The 25,039-nt window shown below is 37.8% G+C and overlaps 1 protein-coding gene across 1 annotated transcript in view; it reads right to left on the bottom strand.

The window, feature by feature from the left end:
* Positions 1–10,252: 10,252 nt before the first annotated feature.
* The window catches only part of si:dkey-175m17.7 (dual specificity protein phosphatase 10), a 24,111-nt gene continuing 9,324 nt past the window's right edge, over positions 10,253–25,039 (bottom strand). The window contains exons 2-4 of the mRNA XM_024266123.2: positions 14,959–17,057; positions 14,447–14,749; positions 10,253–12,461 (exon numbers count right to left, since the gene is read on the bottom strand). Of these exons, the coding sequence (XP_024121891.1) occupies positions 12,196–12,461; positions 14,447–14,749; positions 14,959–17,041 (2,652 nt within the window). The 5' untranslated portion in view covers positions 17,042–17,057 and the 3' untranslated portion in view covers positions 10,253–12,195. The remainder of the gene's footprint in view (positions 12,462–14,446; positions 14,750–14,958; positions 17,058–25,039) is intronic.

Below are 25,039 nucleotides of genomic sequence, written 5' to 3'. Positions count from 1 at the left end.
TGAAATGTTGTTTAGACCCGAGGAAATGAGCTCCATGGGTCTGAATAATGTGATGGCTGAGATGAACATCCTCTCCTCTGTTGCTATGGGGACTGCTGCAGCCTGGTTTAGTGCTTTACATCACCCTCATCATGTTGAGATTTAACCCTCACCTTTAAATGTTCACAGTATATGCAAGTCTGGAGATATTAAAGTGGCAAAAACACCCCCAAAATCGTATCATATTTATCGAGCTGCATCGGTGCTGCTGTCAGACCAAACACGCTATGGAGGAAAAGGGCAGCTCAGACATGTTGCTTTGCTTTTATTAGCTGCTTCTCATCTTGACGTATTTTTCGGGAATATTTAATGAAGGATTCGTTTAAATATGATCACACATTTGAGCATTTATGAGGGTAAAAGAGAGTATGACGTCTGACGCTTCGAAAAAAAGGCAGAAAAACTAAAGCGCGCGCGACGCCATACATGCTAAGCTAGCCCTTTCTCGGCTCTAATGGCGTTATGTAGCTCCCGTTAAGGGACGCTTCGCGTTTTAGCAGTTTGTCCATCTTGCTTTCCGTACTATTTAATTACCCGAAAATCCTCTAAATATGAAGTCTATTTTTGTCTGCTAATTTCAGAGGAACGATAGCATTTTTTTTAGCTTAAGCAAACGGAAATGCTATAAAAAAATTAACTAAAAAAAACAAAAACAAAAAAACAACAACTCATAATAAGTGACTTAGTTAAAATTCCTGCCAGTGATGCGCAACAAGATTTTCTGGGATCACGAGATTGAAGAATTTGTTTTAATTTTAAACAACAATAATAATAAAAAAAAAAAATACAAAAAGATAAATATAAATATTCAACACCTAAAGAGCTATTCAGGTTGATTTCTCACAGAAAGCACAAAGTCTTACCTCCCTTTAGAAAAATAAGACACTGATTTTAGTTTTTGTTATTGTGACTATTATGAAGAATATGAATGAACTGTTGCTTTTTTGCATAAACAATATAAACATGAAGATAAAGGAAAATATTTTTCAAAATATGAACATGTTTTACATTTTGACAGAGGTTCATTTGAATTCCTCTTAAAATAAATAAAAAAACACTCTTGTCATTCTCTCAATGCAGCAAAAGTAGTGATGAGTATTGTCATGTGAGCAGAGCTGTAAATCAGATGTAATCAATTGACCCGTACCGTATTTTATGAACCGCAACGTGCACTTAAAATCTTTTCTGTGGCATGGCACAAAAACGTCATAGAGTAAATACAAAATGCCTTCCTCCTAATTGAATGAAAATATACATGAAAAGAAAAAGCAAATTTAATCTAAAAAGACATGAAATGTTTATTAAACCAAAACACAGAATACTGCTAAAAGAGCGATGTGTATCAGTATATGGAGTTAATAAATGGAATAAATTGAGCATAGAAATTAAAAATGCTAGTTTTAAAAACTACAATAAAAACAGTCTAATCAATGACTACAAAACCATCTAGTACAAATAACTATTACTCATCTCCGAGGTATGGGGTTCGTTTCACACTGGTTGATGTTGTAATTATAAGATTTTGTTTTTTTCTTTCTCAATCTTCTCATATACTAAATCGCTGAATGCTTTGTATTTTTCCTTTTTTATTGATTGATTTACTGATTGATTTATTGAATGTTAAAAGGGACAGACGAAATAAGTTTTTCTTTTTTTCCGCCCCCTTTTCATTTTTTTCTTTTTCCATCATGTTTGAGTTTACAACTCAAGTTTATATTGTACGTTTTTCCTATTAATGAATAAAAATGAAAAAAAAAAACAAAAAACTGGCGAAATGTTTTAGTTTCCCATGTGAAACGTCCTGTCCTGCAACTGTTTGTGAATTAATTGAAAAACTTTTGAGTTTGTTTACTTTACTGACTTAGTTTTATTTTAAAGGTAGCACTATGCAGCGATCAAGCGTGACTCCTGAGTCCAGGGTTGTAGATCCCTGATTTGAATGAATGAATAGTTTATTGTTCATGCCGTTCCCTACAAGGAAACTTACATTAGCTCCTTTTTTAGGCTTGAACAAGTAGAACAGAATAAAAAAAATCATATATAATCTGTTCCTTTTTACTTAAGCAAAAGCTAACACTATTAACAACAGAAACAACAAATCTTTCATAATTTTACATTTGTGTTTTGTCCCAGTCAATTTTTCCTCTCGTATTTATCCATTATCCCATCTTTAAATATGTTTTTGAATGCAGCCGCTCGTATTTTCTTTCTGATGTAAACATAGTTATATTAAACTTAAGATTAATATTAATGTTTTAGAAATAAAAAAAATGAAAAGCAAAAGACATATTCATATTCATTTATAAACCCACATACGTATAAAAGATGTAAAATATAATTACTTTTAGTCATAAATATACAATTTTGTACTTATACCTACAATACATGACACATTTAATCCATTAAATACTCAAAAAGAGTTTATTTAATTGTGTGTAAAGGATTAGGTGGAATCCTTAGAGAGTATTTGTCTGAATTCCCTTCAGAAGATGCAGCTCTAGGACTCCCTCTGCTGGATGTTTTACTGCAGATCTATAGCAACAAACCATTCAGGATTCCTGCTTAATTTCTACAACAGTTCAAAGTCGAATAATAAGGGTTTCAATTAAAAAAAAAAGAATATTTTAAGATGATTATTTAATCACAGGTTAAGTTTGGCCATTTTTAAAGACAACAACCAAATCACATTTTGGTATTTGTACTGTATGTCATTGATAGAACTAAATCAGTATCAAGTAATATGTTTATATATATTTTGAGGTGTTTTTCTCCTCTTAAATTAAACTACTTGATACCGCATAAGAAGCTCAAATTGGTTTGAGGCAAACTTTTTATTTAAATTTTAAAGGGAGCCGTTGTTGCTGTCCATAGATACAAGTTGCTTACAAAACACTTTTTGCTGGAAGTTGTATAATACATCCAATCAATAAAAATGCACAGATTCGTCATACAAAAAGTTTTTTATTATATCAGAAAAAAATACATTTAAATTTCCACTGAGACTTGAACCCATAAATGTATAATTAACTACATTTTCTTGCCCCCCCCCCAGACCTAATTAGATTTTAATTAAGCTGAAGTTAATTACAAACCTGGCCCATCGGGGCAGACTAGTTCTGGAACACCAACGTGGAGAAATCATTCATTTAATATAATTCAAAATAAAATTGGATTTATTGCTTGAACGACGGTAAACTGTTTCAAATAAAATGTTCAGACACCAGAGCCGTCCTGAGCCTTGTGGTTGATGTCAATAAATATTGAAATGTCGTTGGATGAAAGAGTTTCGTTTCAAGCCATTTGGGTCATTGATTCCATGATGGGACTCAATGGCCGACAGAGCAGCTGCGTTTCAGGCTCAACTCACAAATAAGTGTTAATATTGAAAAGCAAAATGCATCCGGCATATTGACAGGAGGAGTTTAAATACATGTCGTTATTTTTGGTAAAACCAGTGTAGTAAAACATGTTGGTCATATCATAGGAGGATTTATGATGTAAATTAATCTAAAAACAATTTAAATAAAAATACTGTTCAGCAGATTCTCTGAATTGTGGTACTAACTCCAGGAAGATGCTGAGATTGCTTAACCTTTCTCTCCCTCGGATCAATCGGCCCCCCGAGCACAGCATCACTTTGCTGTGAATCCCGATTATGTAATAGTGAGGATGAGCAAAGCAGAGGTATCTGAACCATTGATTGTAATTGTTCTTTTTTATCAACAGTATAGTCCAACAGCTCGAAACTTTCCAAACATTCCCTTCATTAAAAGTGTGGGTGATAGGAAAAAAAATTCCAGGAACAACTAGAAATATCAATGTCTTTGTTCCTTTTTTGTCCTTAAAATGGCCTTTCACATCCACATGTTATAAACTTGAAAGAGAATTGATTTCAATCTTTATTTTAGTTATTTATATTGAAATGACATGTTTGTCTATATAGATCTTTTTTGGGAACAGATTTTGTGTTACATTTATTTGGAGGTCATAATTCTTTACACATTTTGCACAAGGATGCAATGGATGTCAGAATGTTTAAGTGCAAAAAATTGCAAGCTTTAATTAAAAAAAAAATCCCAGTAATATAGTATCAAAAGACCTTTCAATAATTTATCCTAAGCTTTTGGAAATGGGATGATAAAATAGTGTTTGTATGTTTCTAACATGATTAGATCTCTTACAAGACTATATATGATAGTATAATAATACAATATTATAATATATTGATCAACAATGTATTGACAATATATTCTATATATGAAAGTAATGTATTTTTCTGTATTTTAAAATGCAAATGCAATTGTTGCCATTTTCATAAATATAATATACTATGCAATATATTGTGATTTACACAATATTTAAGCTGATAAACGACATCCCATAATATCATGTCACATGTCAAATTTTTAAAGAGGCATTATAAATATATTTATTTCATATAAAATACCTTAACATAAAACATATACCCTAAATTTATGATGACTCAAATATTTTTTTTTTCTTTTTTTCATGATGTAAACAATTAAACATAATTACAGTCAGCAACATTTCAACTATATAAATTATTACATAGCCATATGTGGTTCATCTATCTCTTTATAATAAGAAATGTAGGTCTGATATGGAGTTCCTGCCCAAAGAAAGAAATAAGAAATAAAAAAATGGGCCATTTTAACAAGGACACAAGAAATTAGGAAATAAAGTTTTTGCACACCAAATGAATCAATAAAAAGAAATAGTTGGTGTATCCATATTTTGCTAAATCTTTTTTAAAATTATGATTAAGTTGCTGATATATTGGAAAATATTCTAAATAGATATGACATATTTCTCCAGTATATTGCAAAATATTTTTCTTTTGTGTAGGAATCCCACTGTAAGAACCCTTATATACGTTAATCAAGTCAAATCAGTCCGTTTTAATCATTTAGTCTTATTGTTTAACAATATATTTTAAAGGTAACCTGTGTAGATATATCAAAAGAAATGTCAGAGTTTTCACTCAAAGTCAAACCTTTCCGTGGGATTTAATAAAACAAACAAACTAGAAAAGTCTTGGTATTTTAAACTGTTAACGTCTAGATTTTAATATTTGAAGTTTTATGTATAAACTTTTATCAAAAGTCACTAAAACAATCAGCTTCATCACATTTATAGAAGGAAAATGCTTAAACTTACTTGTTGTGTCTTGAATTAGCTAAAAAAGCAAACATGCTAATCGCTCTTCCACTTAAAATAATTGGCCCACAGAGTTTATATTAACAAAAAAACTTTAAATAAATCTGAAATGAATTGAAATGCAGGATTTTAAGACATTTTTGTTCGTTACACCAACATGATATGCACAAGTTGGCAGTGAAAACCTGCGGATGCTAAGAGCTAAATGCTAACTTCCTCAGTGTAGCTAGCAAACAAATTAAGTTTTGCATGAATAAATTGGAGTAAAAAATACAATTTTAATTGACAGCACGAATGTCAGTGATTTTAGTATTTACCTAATTGTTCTCATTTAAATATTGATTACAAAAATATGAACAAACTTAAAATATTGGTGGGTTTTAAGCCTCCTTAGTTTTTGAAAAGGTCTTTTCAAAGTTTGTTCATAATAACTGAAAGAAATAGATGTCAAATTAGTCAAAATTGGATAAGGATATTAAATTAAATGAAAAATGTTTTATGAAGTTATTTCCATGCAACTAAATAGAAAATATGAATGTTTCCACAAATAATTTTAAACAAAACATTGTTAAAAACAGTGGGATTTTAGCTGGAAGTTGGGGCGTTATTGCAGTACATACAAATGTCAAAATGACTTCCAGCAACATTTAGGTTAGAAAACTAGCTTGTTTTCTAATTCTGTTTTTTTAAAACCATGTGTAATCAGTTATTTTTTGAAAATGCCCTTTTCTACCTCACCTCCACTGAACGATAGATTTTCAGTTTTGTCTCTTTTTGGATCTAATTTAGCTTTTTGGTTTTATAAATAACAGAAGTGACATCATAGGCTCTTTTCTTCATCTTGCTTGCAGACTCTGAAATGAAGGTTGAACGACGAATTCAAGTCAGTTCAGTTTTCTTTTGCTCAGGCTTTAATTCAGCTCAAAAATGATGGACAGAAGTCTTTGTGATATAGCAGCATTGTGTTTGTCACAGTGTACCTCAAAGATTTCTGAAGAGTACAGTCAGTACATGAAGGTAAAAACATCTAAATACATAGATATTACAATATGAAAAGATTACAACTGAGAAAGAGTCAGTTATGAAAAGGGAAGAGGGCGACAGCGAGGCATCACAGGTCCAATAACATTAGTTTCTAGGTCTCTGGGAGAAGGGGACAGGAAAACAGCACAGATTACTATAATTCCTCATACCTGAAGAGTTTTGTAAAGGAAGAGAGGAGGTGGTCTTTTTCATTTGAGCTAGCTCATTCTCTAAGAATCAACATCCCTAAATTCAACATTTGGTGCAGGAAATGACACAATGGTTGTGTCCAAATTCCCTCACTACTCCCTAACCTCTAAAAGACTATATAGTAGATTTTAACGTCATCTGAACACATGCTCACTACTTTTTTTTTTTTAAATTGGCAATGGAATCATAAATTTATAGAAACCTAATAAATATGAATATTTTATGAAAACTTTATGAATCAACTTGAATGAACCTGGATAGTAAACAAACATATTTCTTTCAAACAATTAATCATTCAAACGTAATGCTCTAATCTAGTGAGCATCGATGCACACTAGTTTTTCGCAGAGACTTCTGGGAAATATAGGGCTGGGTTGAAAAAAATCGATTAATCAATTTGAATCGATTTAAGTTTACTAGATCATTAATCGATTCACAAAAGATATAAATCGATTTAGCATACAAAGCTAAAGTCTGCTAGCTTGATGCTAACGTTCAATAGAATTTCCCATAGGACGGCTAATGCTAACGCTCGGTTGACCAAAAAAAAAAAAACATTGCTGACTAAATGAACATGTTTATTTACTTACAGTAATTAATTTTTCAAACTCTTTAAAGGAAATATTTTTAAAGTAACTATTTGTGGTCTTTTTCCTCTCATACTGGTGTGAATAAAGTGTACTTCTATAGCGCAATCGCCACCTAGTGGCCAAACTGAAACACGAGAAGCAGAACGATGTTTACAAAGTTAATGATCTGAACATTTTTGTTAGAACTTCTCCTTTAGAAAATCTATGTAACATTGTATGATATTAACAATCTTATTATTTTACTGATACATTTTAAAATATGTGAACTGTATCAGATTCATATAAATATATTCAAATTAAATAGTAGATTTTTTAATGTATTTCTAAACAAATGTGTGTAAATTTGTAAACTTAAAATTGAATTGAATTTAAGAATCGAAAGAATTGGAAAAAATCTCTTGTGAATCAAAGCGAATAGTTTCTGGAAATTATAACCAATATCCAGCTCTAGAGAAATATCAAGTAGATTTGAACACTCCAAAAATCTGCTGATCCTCCTACACAGTAGGGTGTAATGAGGGAGTTCGGACACAACCAGTGCTTTCAAATGAGTTCTCGTTCATAAGCGATGCATAAATATACACAGTTTTCCAAAAAAACTATCATACAAACACCGACTTCTGCTTTTCAAGTGCAACACACAAACAGAAGACTTGTACACACACACCGACACACACACACAAATGAAACACGCTGGCCCTTCGCTTCTTCAAGGGAAATACTGAATTCCCTTTGGAGTCTTTTCAGTACAAATGTCTGAGGTCAGCAGTGACTGCACTGCGATGAGAGTCCGCACAGCGTGGCCTTGAAGAAATCGCTCCGGCAGTCTTTTTGCATATAAAGTCTGTATAAAAATCCATAAGCAACAGGCCTTCTTCACGTGTTCAATGCTACACCTTCTGCAGTCTGGAAGGTCGGGGTAGAGCTTGTGTGGCCGCATTTCTTCTTTAGCCGATAGAATGGCGAGAGGTAAAAACGGGTTCATGGCATGAGGACCACAGTTTCCTGAGGTCTGATAAAAGTGGAGGTGTTAACTGAAGATCCACCATGTCCCAGCAGAGCATGCCATTCTATCAGACAGCCTTGAAAAACTCATGTAATAATTAAAACAAAACAAAAAAAAGACAGTAATCACCTCTATAACCAACATAATGAAGAATTATAAAAATATAAAGCCCATATCAAAGTTTTTTCAGCCAAAAATCCAACGAGCAAAGTCAGGTCACCAAGTCTTGACAGCAACAGAGGAGCATCTTCACAAGGCTAAGCTCAAGGCATTTTGGTTTTAGAGGAAAAATAGCAGGAAGTTGTGTTTGTGTGAACAAAGGGGCAACAAAAACAGATTACAGGGGTTTGTTGGACCTCATTCATGATGGTTTTCTGTTTAGCCCGTTATGACCTGACGTGGGCTCTGTTATCAATTAGGACAGTTAAGAGCTGAAGCTTTTAGTTCCAGACTAAGAAAAAGAGTTTACTGAAAAGTTCTTTCTTCAATTTTAAAATTTGAAAAGCTCTAAAAGAGAAGTCAGATCAAAACACTTGGACTCTGTAGAGATGTAGACATGGGGACATTTAGGGCATCCTCTGTTAATCCCTGCTTCTTCTATAAAATCATAATAAAAAATATTGTATTAATTTAGCTACAATTTTATAAGACTATTTATCCATACCAAATATTAATCCTGTAAAAATGAAGGGAAAAAAGAAAAGAAAAAGCATGTGGCCAGAACTGAGTACCGTCTTAAGCTACGTTCACACCGCCCTTGTCAATGTGCGTTCAAGTGATCACTTCCAAGGAAAAGTCTATGTAAACGCCAATAATCATGCATTTTGGGCTTCCGCGTTCAAAACTGTCGTGTTCATGTGTAGCTAGTTACAATTAGAGATGGACAAAACAAGGCTGTTACCTTGGTTTTCAACGAAATGAAGTCAATTTAGTCGCCATTTTTTCACGATACGGATGTCGCCCAATTTCACCATTTTGGAACCAGACGACTTTAGCAAGCATTTGACGCTTTGAACGTTTAAGGTGTCTTATTGAGGCATCTTATTGGCCAGTTTATAACTTAAACAACTAGTGATAAGAAAATATATATTGACCTAAAAAGTAGGTTTAGCAAGAACATGTTAAGAAAAGACACCAGAGCAAGAATGGTTATTCTGACAAACAGAATGAGTAATATTTGTTAATTTTTCAATAGAAGTCTATGAGATTTTGGCTTTCTGGGACCAGAGGGGATGATCAGTCCAGTTCTCTCTATGTACAGTCTATGGAGCTACGTACACTTTTAAGACCGTTTTCATGCTCTACATACAAAACTATTGTTAAACCAGGTGGAAGTACGATCGATCGGGGACATGGATTCAGTAGTGACGTATGGGTGGTGTTCCTTTTAAATACCGGAAGTGACAACCGTTTGAACACTGGTTGTGGAGGAAAAATTAATAATTGTGTTTATTTTCTACATACCAAACCTCTTCCAACTGCAGCGACAGTCCAGTGTCAACACTGTATGCTAAAATTGTGTCCAAGAACCTGTTTTCAGTGTTCTTGAATGCATTTCAAATGCCTAGTGTGTACGTAGCTTAAGTTACTATTTCAGTTTTAAAGGTAAATGTGAAGCCATGAATATTAAAATTGAGGTTTAGTCAACATTGCATCCAAAGCAGATCTCATCTATCTAGAAGATCTGCTGGAAGTGATGCAAATCTAAGAGGAAGATTGAGAAGTCACAGAAGTGCTGTTGAAGGGGTTTAGTAATGCCCACATATGTTTTACTTCCTCGTATTTTCTTGGAACTGGAAGATAATTTGTATTTTGTTTTACTGCATTTTCCATTATAATCCTGTTTACTGTTTCTTCACTCAAACATGGAATTTAAAAGGTAGAGACATAAGATCTCTAAGGTACAGTTTCTTCTGTCTTTAAAGTCCAACAAAAACACAAACTTCCATCTTATTGACAAACAAATAGTTACAGGCATGAAACACATGAAACAGATTCATAACTAACTCACAAATATGGCGTAATCTAAAATGCATTTTGTGGCATCGCTTTAGAAAAATGTGCAAAATAAAGCACTCTTCCCTTCATATTTGCTTGAAACAGCTACAATGTCTTGATAGTGTATCTGAACTTCAAATGTTGCAGCAGGTTGATCAGCCACTTGATCAGAAAGTAGTTTTGTAATCATGTTCTAAGCTACTTTTTGTTTTTAAAGGCAGGACTGCAGGCCAGCCTCATCTCAAATGTAATGTAGAAAGAGGGGCTCACAGTGAATCAGACCCCAATAAACCAGAACCCTTATGTAGCAATAATGCATAGACACAGTTAACCATGTGGCCTCATCGTGGAGTTTAGAGAGAATGGTTTTACCATTAATACCAAAAAGAGGTTTCAAACTGCTCTGCTTCGCAAAGGTGTAAACATACGAGTCAACTTTTTAGTCAGTTTAGACAGTTGTATTAAGTTTGTCATGTGCTGGAAGAGTAACCACATTTAATATTAGGATGATTCTGAACTGCTAGAACGAATCAGAAAAAAAGTTAGATACACGGTTCTGCGTTCAGCGATGATATTCTTCATCATAGAAATGCATGTCTTTATTTTATAGCACTACAAAACACTAGATTTCACAGCAACTTATTTTTATTCTTCTAATTCTTTATTATTCTGTTTTCATTGGAGGTAATGCCTTTATGCAAAAAACTGGAGCCAAGCACAGTTAAACAATCTACAAATATGCCGAATATGGAGAACCACCCCCGTGGCAAAAGAATGTCTGTTACTGGTCCATTCTCATCAAAAACACTTCGGATCATGCTTTCTACAACATTTATTAAAGAGTATTGGAGTATTCCTCAACATAAAGAGTTTTTTTTAAATTCAGAACAAAAGACGGTACCGCGGTGACGGCGTACTTCATGATGCAGATGAGGAGTGGCACTCTGTCAGTCTGCGCCTTAAAATCATAAACGCAAGTTTTTTCCTTCATCAAATAATAAACACCTGCTGGGGATGATATTTATCCTCCGCGATTACCTTCTTCAGCATATCAGGATTTTTGGGGGGAATTGGCTGATGCCATTTCTCCATGCGGGGGCATAGAGAGAGAAGGGGCGCAACAAAAAAAGTCTGATTTACAAAACTGTATTGCTATGTTTTTATTAAAAATGAGAAACGGCTCCTTTTTTGCCACTATCCTACACTGGTCAGTTGAGGAACTGCAGCATTAGGGAATTTCTGGTTTGATTTACATCCTAGAACGCAGAACCATACATCTAAGATTATATTACAAAATCTGTCCTTTTCTAAGGTAAACAAAACGAAATAATTTTTGAAGCAAAGAGTTTCATCAGGTTGTTAATTGTTAAATGACTGTGTGCTCTTCCAAAGATATTTATTAGCCTAAACATCAGCAGAAATGGTGAACAAACTTTGAAGCACAAGATCCTGAAAATTACTTCAAAAACATGATTAACTCAGTAGTGCTTCATAAATATTTAAGTAATTTCTCCAAATATTCAAATGAATATATGAACACCGTTAATGAGTTAATTAAAACCATTTCTTCGGTGATAGGTAGGTCTATGTTGCTGCACAGCACACTCCCTAAATCATAAAACAGTGTATTATTTGTATATATATTTATACACAGAGCAGTAGCTAAAAACTTCTAGTTTCTGATAGTTGAGCGGGTGATAATAAACGGAAGCGTGGTGAATAAAGTGCTTTGAGAGGATCTGTGTGCTGCTACATATGGTAAAAATGACTGTTGTTGTGGATGAAGAGATCTTTGTTCATGTTCTGCATGATCCAGACTTTTTGTGTGTGTCTGAGAATGTAAACGAAAGGAATTAGAAGGAAGATGTATTTGAGAAAACATAAAAAAAGAAAAATCTGAGCAATGTTTGAGCTATACAAAAGTTTGGCACATACCATATTAATATAAACGGTACACTGTACGGGGAACAGGCTGTCTAAGACTTACAGCTTAAACAAATGGGCCATCCAGTCCCCGATTTCATGTTTCACAGTATTCAAAGTGCTCTTTTATGTTCAACACACCAATGTTTACCACGTTGAATGTTTCTAATCCTGTAATTTTTTTAAAAACACTTGTTTCATGCTACAGCTATGCTACGATGACCCCTCTCAAACCTGTGTCTCTACACCATCTAGTTTAGGCATCAAGATCCGAGGAGTCAAGCCCGAGTTGAGGTCCCTCTCGAACTCCAAAAGCTGGCCCATGAAATTAAGGTTGGGCGACACGACGGGGCGCCGGCTCCTCACGTATTTGTAGGCGTCTGTCATGGTCATGAGGGTATGCTTCATAAGGTAGGCAATGACGATGGTCGCAGAACGGGACACGCCCGCTTGGCAGTGCACCAGCACTCCTTGTCCACTCTGATACGCCTCCTCTGTGGATACAAGAAACAGATCAGACCAGTTCTCACTTTGAGGAGAAACAATATCAACTTTGCTTCATGTTTTGCAAAACCTGCAACTAACATACGTTAACAAAGGACATCAACAGGTACCGAAAGTTTTATTTGCATAGTTTGGTCATGGGTGCGACTTATACTCAGAAGTGACTTATCCCATGTGCTCTCTTATGGGGTCCAGATGACCCCACTTTTAATGTAAACATGCCTAGGATAGCACAAGGGTTAAATATGATTTTTGAATATTTAGCCTCATATTTTTGTTATTTTCCCACTAACAATTGTTTGCCTTGTAGTGGTTGTTTAACGTTAACAACCACTAGAGGTCACTGGAGATGTGTGTATCAGTATTTGCTACTCACAGAAATGTAGAAGAAGAACAAGTGACGTCCAAAAGAAACATGGAAGAGTATCTGATTCTTCTCCGAAACTTTATTTTTCTATTGCATCAAGATTTTTTTATTCTTCTTTTAATTTTTTTTCGCTCCTTGGACTAAAGCGAGACAGCAAGTCATCAAACTCGGTTACTGAGAGACGGAAGTATTGCTGAAAGTACCGCCATTCAGATGCTACTCCTGCAGTAGAACTTAAAGATCAGTGTTAAAAAAACAGATTCTGAATGATGTCATGAACCCAGACATGGAGACGAGTGACTTATACTTCAGTGCAACTTATAAATGATTTTTTTCTCTTTTTCTGGAGTGACTTAAAATTCAGAAAAAAAAACATACATACGTATGTAAATAAAGTGCAGCCTCAGCAGTTTGAGGCCTCAGAGCAAGTATAGTAGGGGCCTCCAGACTTATACATTTTCGAACCTCTTTGTGAAAGTACAGTTTCTAACATTTGAGCAAATGTAAAAATGCTCTTTCACAAAATAAGGTACCCACTACTTCATGTAAACATGAACAAATGAAATCTTTTTCGTTTTTTCTGGTTATAGCTTTCCAGCAGAGGTCATACATTATATGCTGATGGATTAGCTCTTTTTACTAAGCTTGTTTGGCTGAAAGTAACCATAAATAATAGCTATAAATGATGAATGAGAACGGTGCATGCTGCTAATGACATTTCATTCTCTATGTACTGTTTTATTTAATCCTTAGGAAGAACTTTCATCACAAGTTTTTTTTCAATTACATTTTGTTACTTTTTATCTCCATTCAAGTTTTTAAAAGACAAAAACACAATTTATACCATAAAATCATATCAATGGTTTTCAATCTGAACTGTTATCTATCACTTTTTGGTTTCTAATCTGAATTTTATCATCATGTGATTATTGCTTTGGAGTTATTATAAGGAGTTTTTGCTGATATTGAATCTGGTATTATTTTTAACTGCAGTACTGAGACTAAGATTTAAAAAAAAAATGGGTGAGGGCAGTTTAAAAGTCCAAGCAAAATCAAATCTGAAAACTGTGTGCATTGGTTCCATTTACACCTTGTAGTTCACTTGAGTGTAAATAGTCCACACAATGGACCATTTACACTCATGTGAACTACACCTGAGCCTGTTCACACGTTATTAGTTGTTAAATTTGAGAATGAATTAAAATCGAAATCAGTCATTTTTGGTGTTAGCCTTGTACGAGAAAGCTTTACTGCTGTCAAGAAATATTCTGTTGTGGACTTCTCTGGGCAAAACATGAACTCTCATACGGGACAAGAGGTCATTGTCATGGTCAACCACAGCTGGACCAAATCTTAGCTCATAGAGACAGGTCCCTGTGGACTCAAACCAACCAGGACAAAAAGACATATTTCTAAAATAAGGAGATTAACTTCATCCAAAAATAAGCAAAATGTTCAAAACTTTAAATTTCACAATTGATATTATTGTGTTTTAATTTGCATGTAGGACACTATGAATACAAGTTTTGATGGGATGTCAAAGGAAAGACCAGAGTCAGTACCGATATCAATAAATAACCCATCCATGAGAGTATGTATTAATCTTACCGATGAACTCAAAAACCTCCTCAAAGTACTGCCGCAGGTTTTGCTTGCTGTTGTCTGTGGCTGGGAGCCTTTTGTAGCGTAGTCCCGAGTTGATGTGGTAGAGCGGCAGGTGAGTGGTCACGTTGACCACATAGCCAATGTTGAGGCGTAACAGCAGGTCCAGGTCCTGAGCGTCCCTCTCATTTCCCAGGAACAGGAAGGGCAGTATCGCACTGATGACGGCGTTCTCAGCATCGGGAGTCATCACCGTCTCATCGGACAACGACGCTGGCAAAGACGAGGAAAGGGGAAGGGAGAGGCGCACTGCAGGAAAGAGGGAAAGAGTTACCAGGTGTTCTTTTTAAACTGTAAAAAAAAATCCCCAACACTTGAACTTCTAATATTATATTATTTAGCAGTTAGCGAAAAAGAAGTTAGCTTTCAAGATAACTATCAAACAAACATGCAAAAATTGTTGCTAAAAGCTATTCACATGTTTCCATCAGTGATTAACATTAACAAATACATCTTACTCCGATTGTTCTCTTCATCTTGCTCCCGGTTCAGGGAGTTCAGGGCCAGGTGAAGGGACTGAGCCGATGGTAGTGAGTGTCCTCCATCCCTGTCTCTCTGCCAAGGCTTGGGCTTAATGAGTGTGCTTGGAGCGGATGGTGGGGGAGAAAATGAAACGGGGGATGGCAAGGACACTGAGCGGGGGGATGGGGATCTGTGATATGGCGTTGTTTCGTCTTGGTCAGGGCCGTCGCTGAAACCTGCTTCTTCCGCTTTAGTCAAGAGTCTCTTGAGTGAACTGCGCCCTTCCTCGTATCTCAATCCCAGTCTGGAGCCCACAAAGTCAATTGTTGACATTTTGCCTTGTTGAAACTGCCTCCTGCCAGCCAGGTCTATAAAATGCTTCTGGGCATAATCCTGGAGGTTCTGACAGTCCAGGAGGACTGGGCCTGTCCTGTTGTTGCCGCCCTGATTCTGGCCTGCACAGCTTTTTCCGAGTCCTACTCCTAAACCTGAGTTGCTCTTTTGGCCCTTTGACTGGGTCATCTTGTTGGCCAGATCTTCAGGCCATTTACTGCGTGCACTGTAGTCATCGCCATTGGGGTGGAACATAGCCATTGGATGAGGCCCTCCAATACTTCTTCCTGGAGGTTTGCCACGACGAGGGTTGTAAGTCACCACTATGGGGTCACTGCTGCAGTAGCTGCAAGTGGAACTACCCGTCTGAGAGGCTTTGGGGTTGCAGCCCATGACACAGCTCTGTATTGCCCGCAGTGGGGCTGAGGAGGACAAAGGAGTGCAAGGTAAGCATCCTCCTAGTTTTTTGCGAAGGATTGCAGGACTCTCAAAGTTTCTGGCCTCACCTGAGCAGGAGGCACATCGGAGAGGTTTGAACAGGTTCGCTCGACAGTCGGACACAGTGCTGTTGGATGAAGACGTGTTGGATGTGGATGTGGTGGACAGACACCCACCCAGATTTCTTAGGCTCATTTCCTTGCTGCCTCCTTTCACTGCCCCAACATGAGGACCGCAGGAAAATGAGGTGGAGGTGCTTCCTCCCCGCCCTCGGAAACTAGAGGAATCCCCTTTACACGCCCCACATCTCACCAGCCGCAAGCAGCCACAAATAAAGGGGTGCCTACAGTCGATGGTGCAAGTGTGGTCAGGGCTGGGGAACCCTCCGGCGTTGGAGGAGCAAGGGGAGAGGGGAAGACCTTGAAAAATATGAGGGCGCTGATCCCTGGAGCGAGGCTGCTGAGCCTGGCCAAACTGCTGGGTAGAGGGTGGGACATGTGAGGACTGGGCAGAAAAGGACGGAGGGTGGTTGAAGTTTACAATGGCAGCATGGGGCACAGGGACCGTGTTGTGCTGGAAGGGCAGACTGTGGCTGTTATGGCTCTGATGGGCAGTTCCCAGCTTGGATGTCTTCTTGTGACTCAGAGAGGGAAATTTCTGCTCGCTTCTGTTTTGAAAGCTAGCGTTCTCCTTCTCTTTTCCACCTCGGATATTATGCTGCTGCGCCTGGGCGGGAACAAACTGAAGGACCCCTCCGGGGCCGGACGACAGCTGACGTATTCGCTGCGACTTGTGCTCGGCTCCACTTGGCCTCTCGGTGCTTCCAGTTTTCCTCTCACACTGTCCTTGTTCGAGCTGGTTGGAGACACATTTCCCTTTGCCACCCTTTAAACTTCCACTACGCCCTAACGAGTTGCTGGGTACTCCTCGCCCACCTTTGTCCACTTTCACCTTGATATCAATGGTATGTGTGTGGGAGGGCAGCCGTGGGCCCAGCGTTACTGTGCCATTGCTGTGGCAGTGGCTTGGGATGTGTCTGACAACTGGTGGGAAGACGGGCTGTTCGCCCTTGAACTTCTGCACTCTGGAGGACCTGCGCTTGCATTCCACACTCTGAGGCTTGTAGGACGGTAAGTAACACTGGGACTGAGGCGGCTGGACATGAGGATGATGAGAACTCTGCCCATTAGAAGAGGAGGTAATGTGGGACGAGTGTTGGGAGACGGTTTGAGGGGACGCTTCACAGAAAGTTAGGTTTTTAGGGCGCTGAATGACCACTATGCGCTCGTCAAGAGGGAGGGGAGGCATCTGGGTTTATGCAAAGCTGTCCAATGAGACAAAAACAAAGAAAAGAAAAGTCAGAAAAATATTAGAATCAAATGCTGGAAGTTTGAGGCTCACTTAGTCAGTTTTAGATACCTCTTCATGACATTCTTTTGTGTTTTTTTATATCTCTACAAGTCACTTTTAAAGCTGTCTTTCACTTAACAAAGAGAAAAGTTAGAACTTTGATAATGTGTCACACATTGACTGTATGTGAGAAGTAGACTTGATGATCCCTCCCCCCTTGCGTCACAAATAGAAAGTACTCGCTGGTTCCAACAAGCACTTCAATTGACAACTTATTTGTGAGAATATTCATTCTTGCTCTACTGTTTTTAGCACATTCATGCAAACTCAAAATTTTTCCCCCATAAAATTTTTTTTATCCCAAATTACTGGCCAATCAGATGCCTCAATAAAAGTATGCGGTCTTACATTGACAGATTGTGTGCAGCTCAATTTCACGTGGTACTGGTTTGGTCTTCCAACAATCTCACACCTGATTGGTGAGAGTGGTTGCCATAGAAATGTTGACTCAAACCCATTGAAAGTCTGAATTTGAGACTGAATTGACTTCTTTTCATTGGAGCCAGAAGTAAGTCGTTTTCTATGGGTGAGATCACACTCACTCGGTCCAGTTCTCATTTACAGCCAATGTTGTCACATAGTTCTCTCGAATATTTGCTGCAACAGGGAGGCAAACACTCTAAAAACAAGGAGGCGCATGATCCACTGGAATGGATTAGTATCCATTTTCTCATGCACTCAACAGCGGGTGTCTGCTTACACCACGGCCTTGGGTCAGACACGTAAACACTCATCTGAATTCACAGGAATTTGGAAAAAATAAATCCAAAGTGTTTTCAGTAGGGCATCATCCCATCTCACCCTGATGACAGGAGGGGCTCTTTGAACTTTAGTCTGACCAATCTCTTATTCTCACCGATGTAGCCACAGGAAGTAATCCTGTAGCATAAAGTACTACAGCCATGCATTTGTTTCTACAAAAACAAATCTATTTGCTCTGCTGACTTTGCAGAGCTACAGTGACTCATGGCAATTTGTAGACTTTTCAGTGCAGAGGAGCCATGTGAGTCTCTGAAATAAAACCGCAGATATAATCCAAATTAACCAGGTCCTTCGGGGCTAATTAGAGACCAACACTTGGTTCAGGCCATGGTATGAACAGAAGGTCACCACATACACAGCAACACAACTCAGCTGGAGAGGAAATCTTCACACCATGACTCAGCAGAAAGACATCACACAGGTTTAACTGAAATATAAACAGTTCAAGCCCTGTAATAAAACATAAACGTATTTTATTTAAATTATTTATATACAGGTAATTTTACATACAGCATGTTACTATTTTTGATCATGAAGAGTCCACGTTACTTTACATAAAGGGTTCACTCTGAAACACAGAGGGGATTTTTTGATAAGAATCCACCCTCAAATGCTGGAATATACAGTTTCTGTTTAATCCTTGTATTGTGTTTTGGTCAAAATGACCTGTTTTCAAGTGTGAAAAGTAATTTTATAAGGGTTAAATGTCCTTTTCTATATCTAGAAATGCAGCCTAAAAGCATTTTAGGTTTACAGCAAATAGAGGTTTTGTTTAAGAGAACTTAACTTTAAGTTTTGGGGTTTAAGGAAGAGTATATTGACAAAAACTTTGGGTCTCCATACTGTCAACATTTTCTTTTGAAATTGTATAACATTCCTAAATTTCTTGAAATAACTTGTCTTTTTTTGTTTTCTAGGACATAGTTTCTGTAGAGCGGCAGGAGTTCATTAGAAATTTGTCTCTGAGTTGGGGGCGGGACTACTGGCATGGAGCAACCCTTTTTTGCTGATATTGTGTTTTGTATGTGAAAATTTAAATTGCCTTTTTGTTTACAGACAAAGCTAAAAATGTTTTACTAATTTACCAAAACTATTGGATTCAGTCAAGTGTTGATTGATAACTGATTGTGCATCTGAGGATTTGGTTTGTTTTTAGCCAATTTGAAACCAGAGTTTTAGCTTCACAATCTTCATCATTAGCCAGATGTGGCGTTATCACACTCTAGGCTCCTCAAACGACTGGTAGCAGCAGAGCAAAAGAAGAAATTCATTCTAACTACAGAGAAGGAAAGGTCTTAAAACTAAACTTTTAACATGTTCACATTTTTTCTTATGATGGAGGACATAAATCATAAAGATTTCTGAGAATTTCTTTATTCTAATCATTGTGAATCAAGAAAAGATGGAAATATGTAGTTGGAAAAAGATTGTAGACGTTATGTAAAAGTGACGCCGGGCAGAACACAAGCTCCCTGGTCCACTTGGAGACAAATAGATCCATGTACGTTTTAATTTTCCTTATCTGAGCAGGAATCTGGATCAAAACTGTACAGCTGGACAGCTCTGATAAAACATTTTTGTTACACGGCTAATGTTAGGTTGGGGGTGTGAGAGGCTGTAAGCTAGTGGGAGAGAGTGTAAACAAAGGGATGATGGGAAACGAAAGCAGGCTCACTCCACGAGAACAGTCCTGCACACGACTCAGAGACGAATTTCTAATAAATTCCTGCTGCTCTGCAGAAACTACTTCATTGAAAACAAGTTTTTTTATTTTTATTTTGGGTAAATACAGTAAAATCACAATTAAAAAACCTCTGGGAAGTCTTTTAAAATAGATCAAAAGATAATTGGAGTGGAACTTTTAGTTTTTTGTTGGTGTGGACCGGCACTGACTTGGTTATATTACAAGTCACCAAGCAGTGATTGGAGAAAACCAACCTGCCTCCAGGAGCTCCAGAGCAAACTGCTATGAATGACAATTTGGCAACAATTTTAAATATTTTTGCTCTTTGACTTGACATTCTTTATAAATCAGTGGATGTTCTAAATGCTTTTAATTTCCAATATTGTTATTTAGAAACTACTTCAGAAACTAAAAAGATGAGAAATAGAGGAATCCAGGGAAAGTCTTACGACTGGTAAACAATGAAGACACATTTCTGTAAAAAGAGACTCGTCTTAAAGCTCCATACTTTATCCACATGATGTTTGCAGCATTTAACAATACTTTTAAGGGACATTTCTTACGCTGGCATATTTTCTTACAGTCTGCTGGGGTGGATTTTCCTTTAGCAGGAACATTTTCAAAGCTACACTTTGAAAGTCAGTGAGGGGGAGCACAGGAAAGATCGGATATTCATGACAACACTGGCTCATGGAAACAACAGTGGGCAGAATACAGGGATCCAGATTATAGCAGTGTAACGCACAGACATACAGAGGAGGGAGGAACACGTCAAAACAATCTCGGGATGTCTTCAGTCCCACAACGACACGATTACCAACCCATGGAGAGAGCAAAGCACGCTCCAGCGTCCCCATGCTTAAATCCGCGCACAGATTCTGGTGATGGTGTCCTCAGCTCTCTTTTTTTTGTTCCCTTTTCCAGCCTTGCCTGTGGTGGAGGGGGTGGGGGTTACATTGACCCAGTTTAATCATGGTGGAAGTCACTATCACTCTGATCACTTTTCGCTCATACACTGTGTGGGCCACAAAAATGCAGACATTTCCACAATCCTGCAGACTGGTTCACTTTAACGTGACATTTATGCAACACGAAAACAAAGGAAAGCAGGCAGCATTACAGTGCATTATGGGTATAATGTTCAAGCTCCTCGTTTCTGCTGAGGATGTTTCACATTTCAGAACAAAATCAGGAGAAAATGTTTTCCTCTGATAAATGCGAATGCACACGATATTTATTCAAAAAACTTTTTCAAACACTTAATATCACACTTGAGAAAAACGACATTTTATTATAAACTTGTTTTCCTTCACCCTTTTTCAGGCGACGATTTTCATGGACCGGCCTGTACAAAGCTGAAGTTGGTATCCAATTTTTTTCTTTTTTTGCTCCCAGTTTCCCTTAACTTTTAAGGTTAAAGTTTATTTTTGTTCTGTGTAGAAATATTGCAGCTGGTTTAAACGTTATTTATACTCTATATTTTGCATTGGAACCATCACAATGTGATATAGATTTTCCCTTAACCCAGCGATGTCAAACTCAATCGCACAAGGAGCAAAAATAAAAAACACACCTTAGGTCACGGGCCGAACAGGATAAACATTTATTGAACACACGAAAACTATATTTTTAAACTGTAAAACTGTAACTTTTTAACATAATTATGAACTATATATATCATTACCACCAATAATGCTAGTGTGAATATCTGTAAGCTGAATGTGGCTGCTGAAGATGCTAGTGCTGATAGCTGAAGATGCTGAAGTTAATAGCCAGCTAAAATATTAGCTAAATCCCAAATTAGCCCAAAAAAAAGCCAAAACAGCATGTGGCTGAAATATTAGTAAACCTCCAAAACAGCCTAAAAAATCTTAGTAAATGCCAAAATAGTCCAAAAAGCTAGCAGAATGCCACATTTTTAACATAATTATGAATGATAAAAGGCAGGAATAATATTGCAGAATAAATCAACTTAAAACTTAAATAAATTTTAATATTTTACTCTCCGTCAAAATTAAAAAAGTTACAAATAAGCGAAAGATAACATCGGGCCATTAATAACAATAAAATAAAAGGATCTGGAGGGGCGGATAGGATTACTCAATTCTTGTGGTGCTGTCAACGCCATGATGAGTTTTGTGCAGCATCAATGCCATCTCCCCATTTTGACTCACAGTGGCCTGATTGACGTCTGGTCATAACCGGACCCCCAGCCCATGTCCACGCTGCTACCGTATGGTTTCTAACAATGGTGGCAGTGGGGCGGCAGCACAGGGGCAGGGGGGTGGCAGTCTGAAATCGGCCGATCATCAGAGGATTTTGGGGATATTGGAGACTCTCCCATCAGTCAATTATGGTGCTGCTTCCTTGCTGCTGCCTGTCTGTGACTGGACTGCCACTGCGCAACCTCCAAATGTGGTTGAGCGTCCACTGACCGATGTCAAAAAAATGGTCCAGTCGCAGCAAAATTTGAACTTTTTCTTAAAACCTCTGCGGCTGTCGCGAGCCGTGTAAATATGCGATTGCCGCCTCCCAACTACAAATGCCACCTGCGGAAAAACTTCCATTTCGGTTCACTATGACATTATGGTGTCTTAAATAGCTTTTATTTTGAAGTCTAAGGCCTTTTTTCTGGTTCCTCACGGACTCTGTGAACAGAAACTTGCCAAATACATTTTGTTTTTTGTTAACTTTGCTAGCTTGGGGGTTTCAATATAGCGTTTGGTACAGCTTAAGAAAGTAGCGGATGGATTTTAAACACGTCATCGAGTGAATTGACATGAGTCAAGAATGAGTCGGATGTGGTGGGGAGAATCCAGTAGTTTTTCAAAATATAACTTCCTCCAGAATAAGTAAACCTGGAAATAAAAAGAATAAAGCGGCCCAGGTGAAAACTTTATTCTCATTAAAAGAATCAAATGTCTGATTAGAAAATGAATTAGAATTGTGTAAATAGTTCACTGAGCTTTTAGGAAACCACTCCTGCTGGCAGATCTCAATGAAACACATGAAAACAAACTGACAGCAGGCTGTGCGCCACCTGATCTGCCTGAGTGCCGGCGTGTTTGGATCACGCCGCTTTATGCTGCGGCGTCTGCCAAACCGCAGAGAGTGTCAGATGAGGACGCTCGCATGATCAGAGAGGCGACTTCTCCGTTTTATCTGACAGTTTATTGTTAACAGCACAAGCTGCCAGATCCCAAATCGTCTCTGAGGTGGCGGCTAAATAAAGAAAACGTGAAATTATGACATTTTAAAGACTCTAAACGAGAGGAAAATCATTGGAAAGTAAGTTACTTTCTTTGGAATAATAGAGGATGAAATTAATGGTTTGGGAGACAAAATGAAGCCTGCAGAGGCGATTTCCTCTCTGCTCACTATAACAGCCTCAACAAGCTGCAGGGAGAAAACGCCCCACCATTTTACCCATACACACCTGATCATAAATCACTGCTGTCCACTCAACAGTCGCAAAAGTGATTACACACAAAAACGAGGCTGAGGGAAGTTTGGTTTCCCTGCAGGAATCAGGTCCTGCTCTTTTGAGAGCAGGCTGGTGTTCCTGAAAACACGTGGTTGTCTTTCGGCTGCGCAGAATTGATGGCGATCCCTCCGCCCGCTTTTATGCGGCTCCTTCATCAAGAGGCACCTGACAGCCGAACGCCCACGCAGCAGAGTGGACATCGCCGGAGCCGAGCCCAGGCAATAACGTGGAGATGCTCAACCCCCCTGCTGCGTCAAATGACTCCAGGGGGGAGAATCTATTCTTCTGCTGCAGGGGAAAAAAAACCCTCCTGCAGCAGGAAGGGTTCCCATGCGAGTGGATGGCAGGGAAATTAGTCGTGTGAGTCACTCGTTTCCAGCGGCCGATGGATCATCAGCATCTCCTCGCTTTTATATTTGTGCTCAGCTTTGAGGTTGAGTGAGAGGTCCGCTCTCTTTGTGCTCATTCAGACTCACGGGATGGACAGAGCCATAAACAAAAAAATCATTCAAATAAACTAAAACCCTCAGTGATCAAACCCTCCACTGATGGATCTGCTGATCAGTTCAAACACACTCAAATCCATGAAGAAAATGCATTTTCATGGATTTTTGGCACTTATTCCAAACAATGTTCAATTTTATTGCTATTTTTACATTTTACAATAATGACTAGTATTTTTTACCATCAATACCATCAGGGTAGCAAAGTGTTTTGCAACATAAAACATGATGAAAAATCCACAAAACAGTTAGGAAAACAACAAAAAAACTACATAAATAGGACAGGAACACAGCAAAATGTTTAGATGTTGACATTAAAAATAAAACCAATTCAGGAAAACAGAAAAAAAGCTAGATTTGCAACTTTTAAACTGAAAATACTTGTATCTAAAAAAAAAAAAAAAAGCCCATAGTTGGCTGACCTTCACAGCTCAGGGTTGCTTGTGAGGAAAACAGAAACTCAGCACAGCTTCAGAGTGAGCCTTGACACTCCTGTCACATCCCTTAGGGGGGGAATGTTAATTGTGACCGGGGCTGAGGTGGCGCAGATAAACGGAGACGGCAGGGAGGGACGCTTCTCCTGCAGTGTACATGGAATATAATTGAAAAAGATTGAATAAAAATCCTCAAATCGGATCAAAAAGACATTAAATCCATGTTGGTCCATTGCTGAACAACGGCCACTATATCCAGTTTAAACAAGGATTTATTTGCACTAAATATTCTAATTTTCTGTAAATCTGGTATCTAGTTAGTTACAATATTTGTTTTTAAAGAGATGAAACATTTTTGAGAAATACAAATATCTCAAAAATCCCTCCACTGAATTACTGGTCGTCTTCCAGATCTGCTGGTTTTCCTGTTTCCTCTGAAGCTGACTGCCTGGATTTGGAGACTCCAAGTCTGAACAAACCTGCTCCAGGAAATCATTAGGACAGAAAGAGTTAAGAAACAAGCACAGCTGTAGATCTTAAAGACCACAAAATGCCATCCCAACTAAAAAAAAACTACAATTATGATGTTAGCAGACTGTTAGACTTCATTCTAGCCGGAGACAGTCATCCATCACATTATGGTTGACAGATTGTCTGGATGGTTGGACAGTTTCAGTGCCTCTGCAAACTGAATTTGAGGAGCACCTCAAGACTTAATGCTAAGACCCCTCCTGTTGTTCCTCTAGTTGTTCCTGTGTCCTTCCTTTAGTGACGATAAAGGCTGACTGGTAACTTTAGTGTCTGAGAGGGAGGCATTATTCTCATCACTGCTGTAACTTGCTGTAACTAAAGCACGGTGACATTAGGGTGGAAGGCAGTGCTTTTAGGAGACGATTAAACCAAAAACTACTACTACTTTTTCAACTGTAGAATATTAACTAAGAAGTGAGTGGATGTTGAGGTTCACTGGATTTAGCTTAGACTTCACAGGTATAGTCACAACTCTTCTTACAGGTGGAAAAGGGCTGT

This window comes from Oryzias melastigma, linkage group LG14, assembly GCF_002922805.2.
Source record: "Oryzias melastigma strain HK-1 linkage group LG14, ASM292280v2, whole genome shotgun sequence".
Classification (NCBI taxonomy): Eukaryota; Metazoa; Chordata; class Actinopteri; order Beloniformes; family Adrianichthyidae; genus Oryzias; species Oryzias melastigma.
The sequence above is the reverse complement of the archived record's forward strand: the minus strand, read 5'-3'. Positions and strand labels throughout refer to the sequence as shown.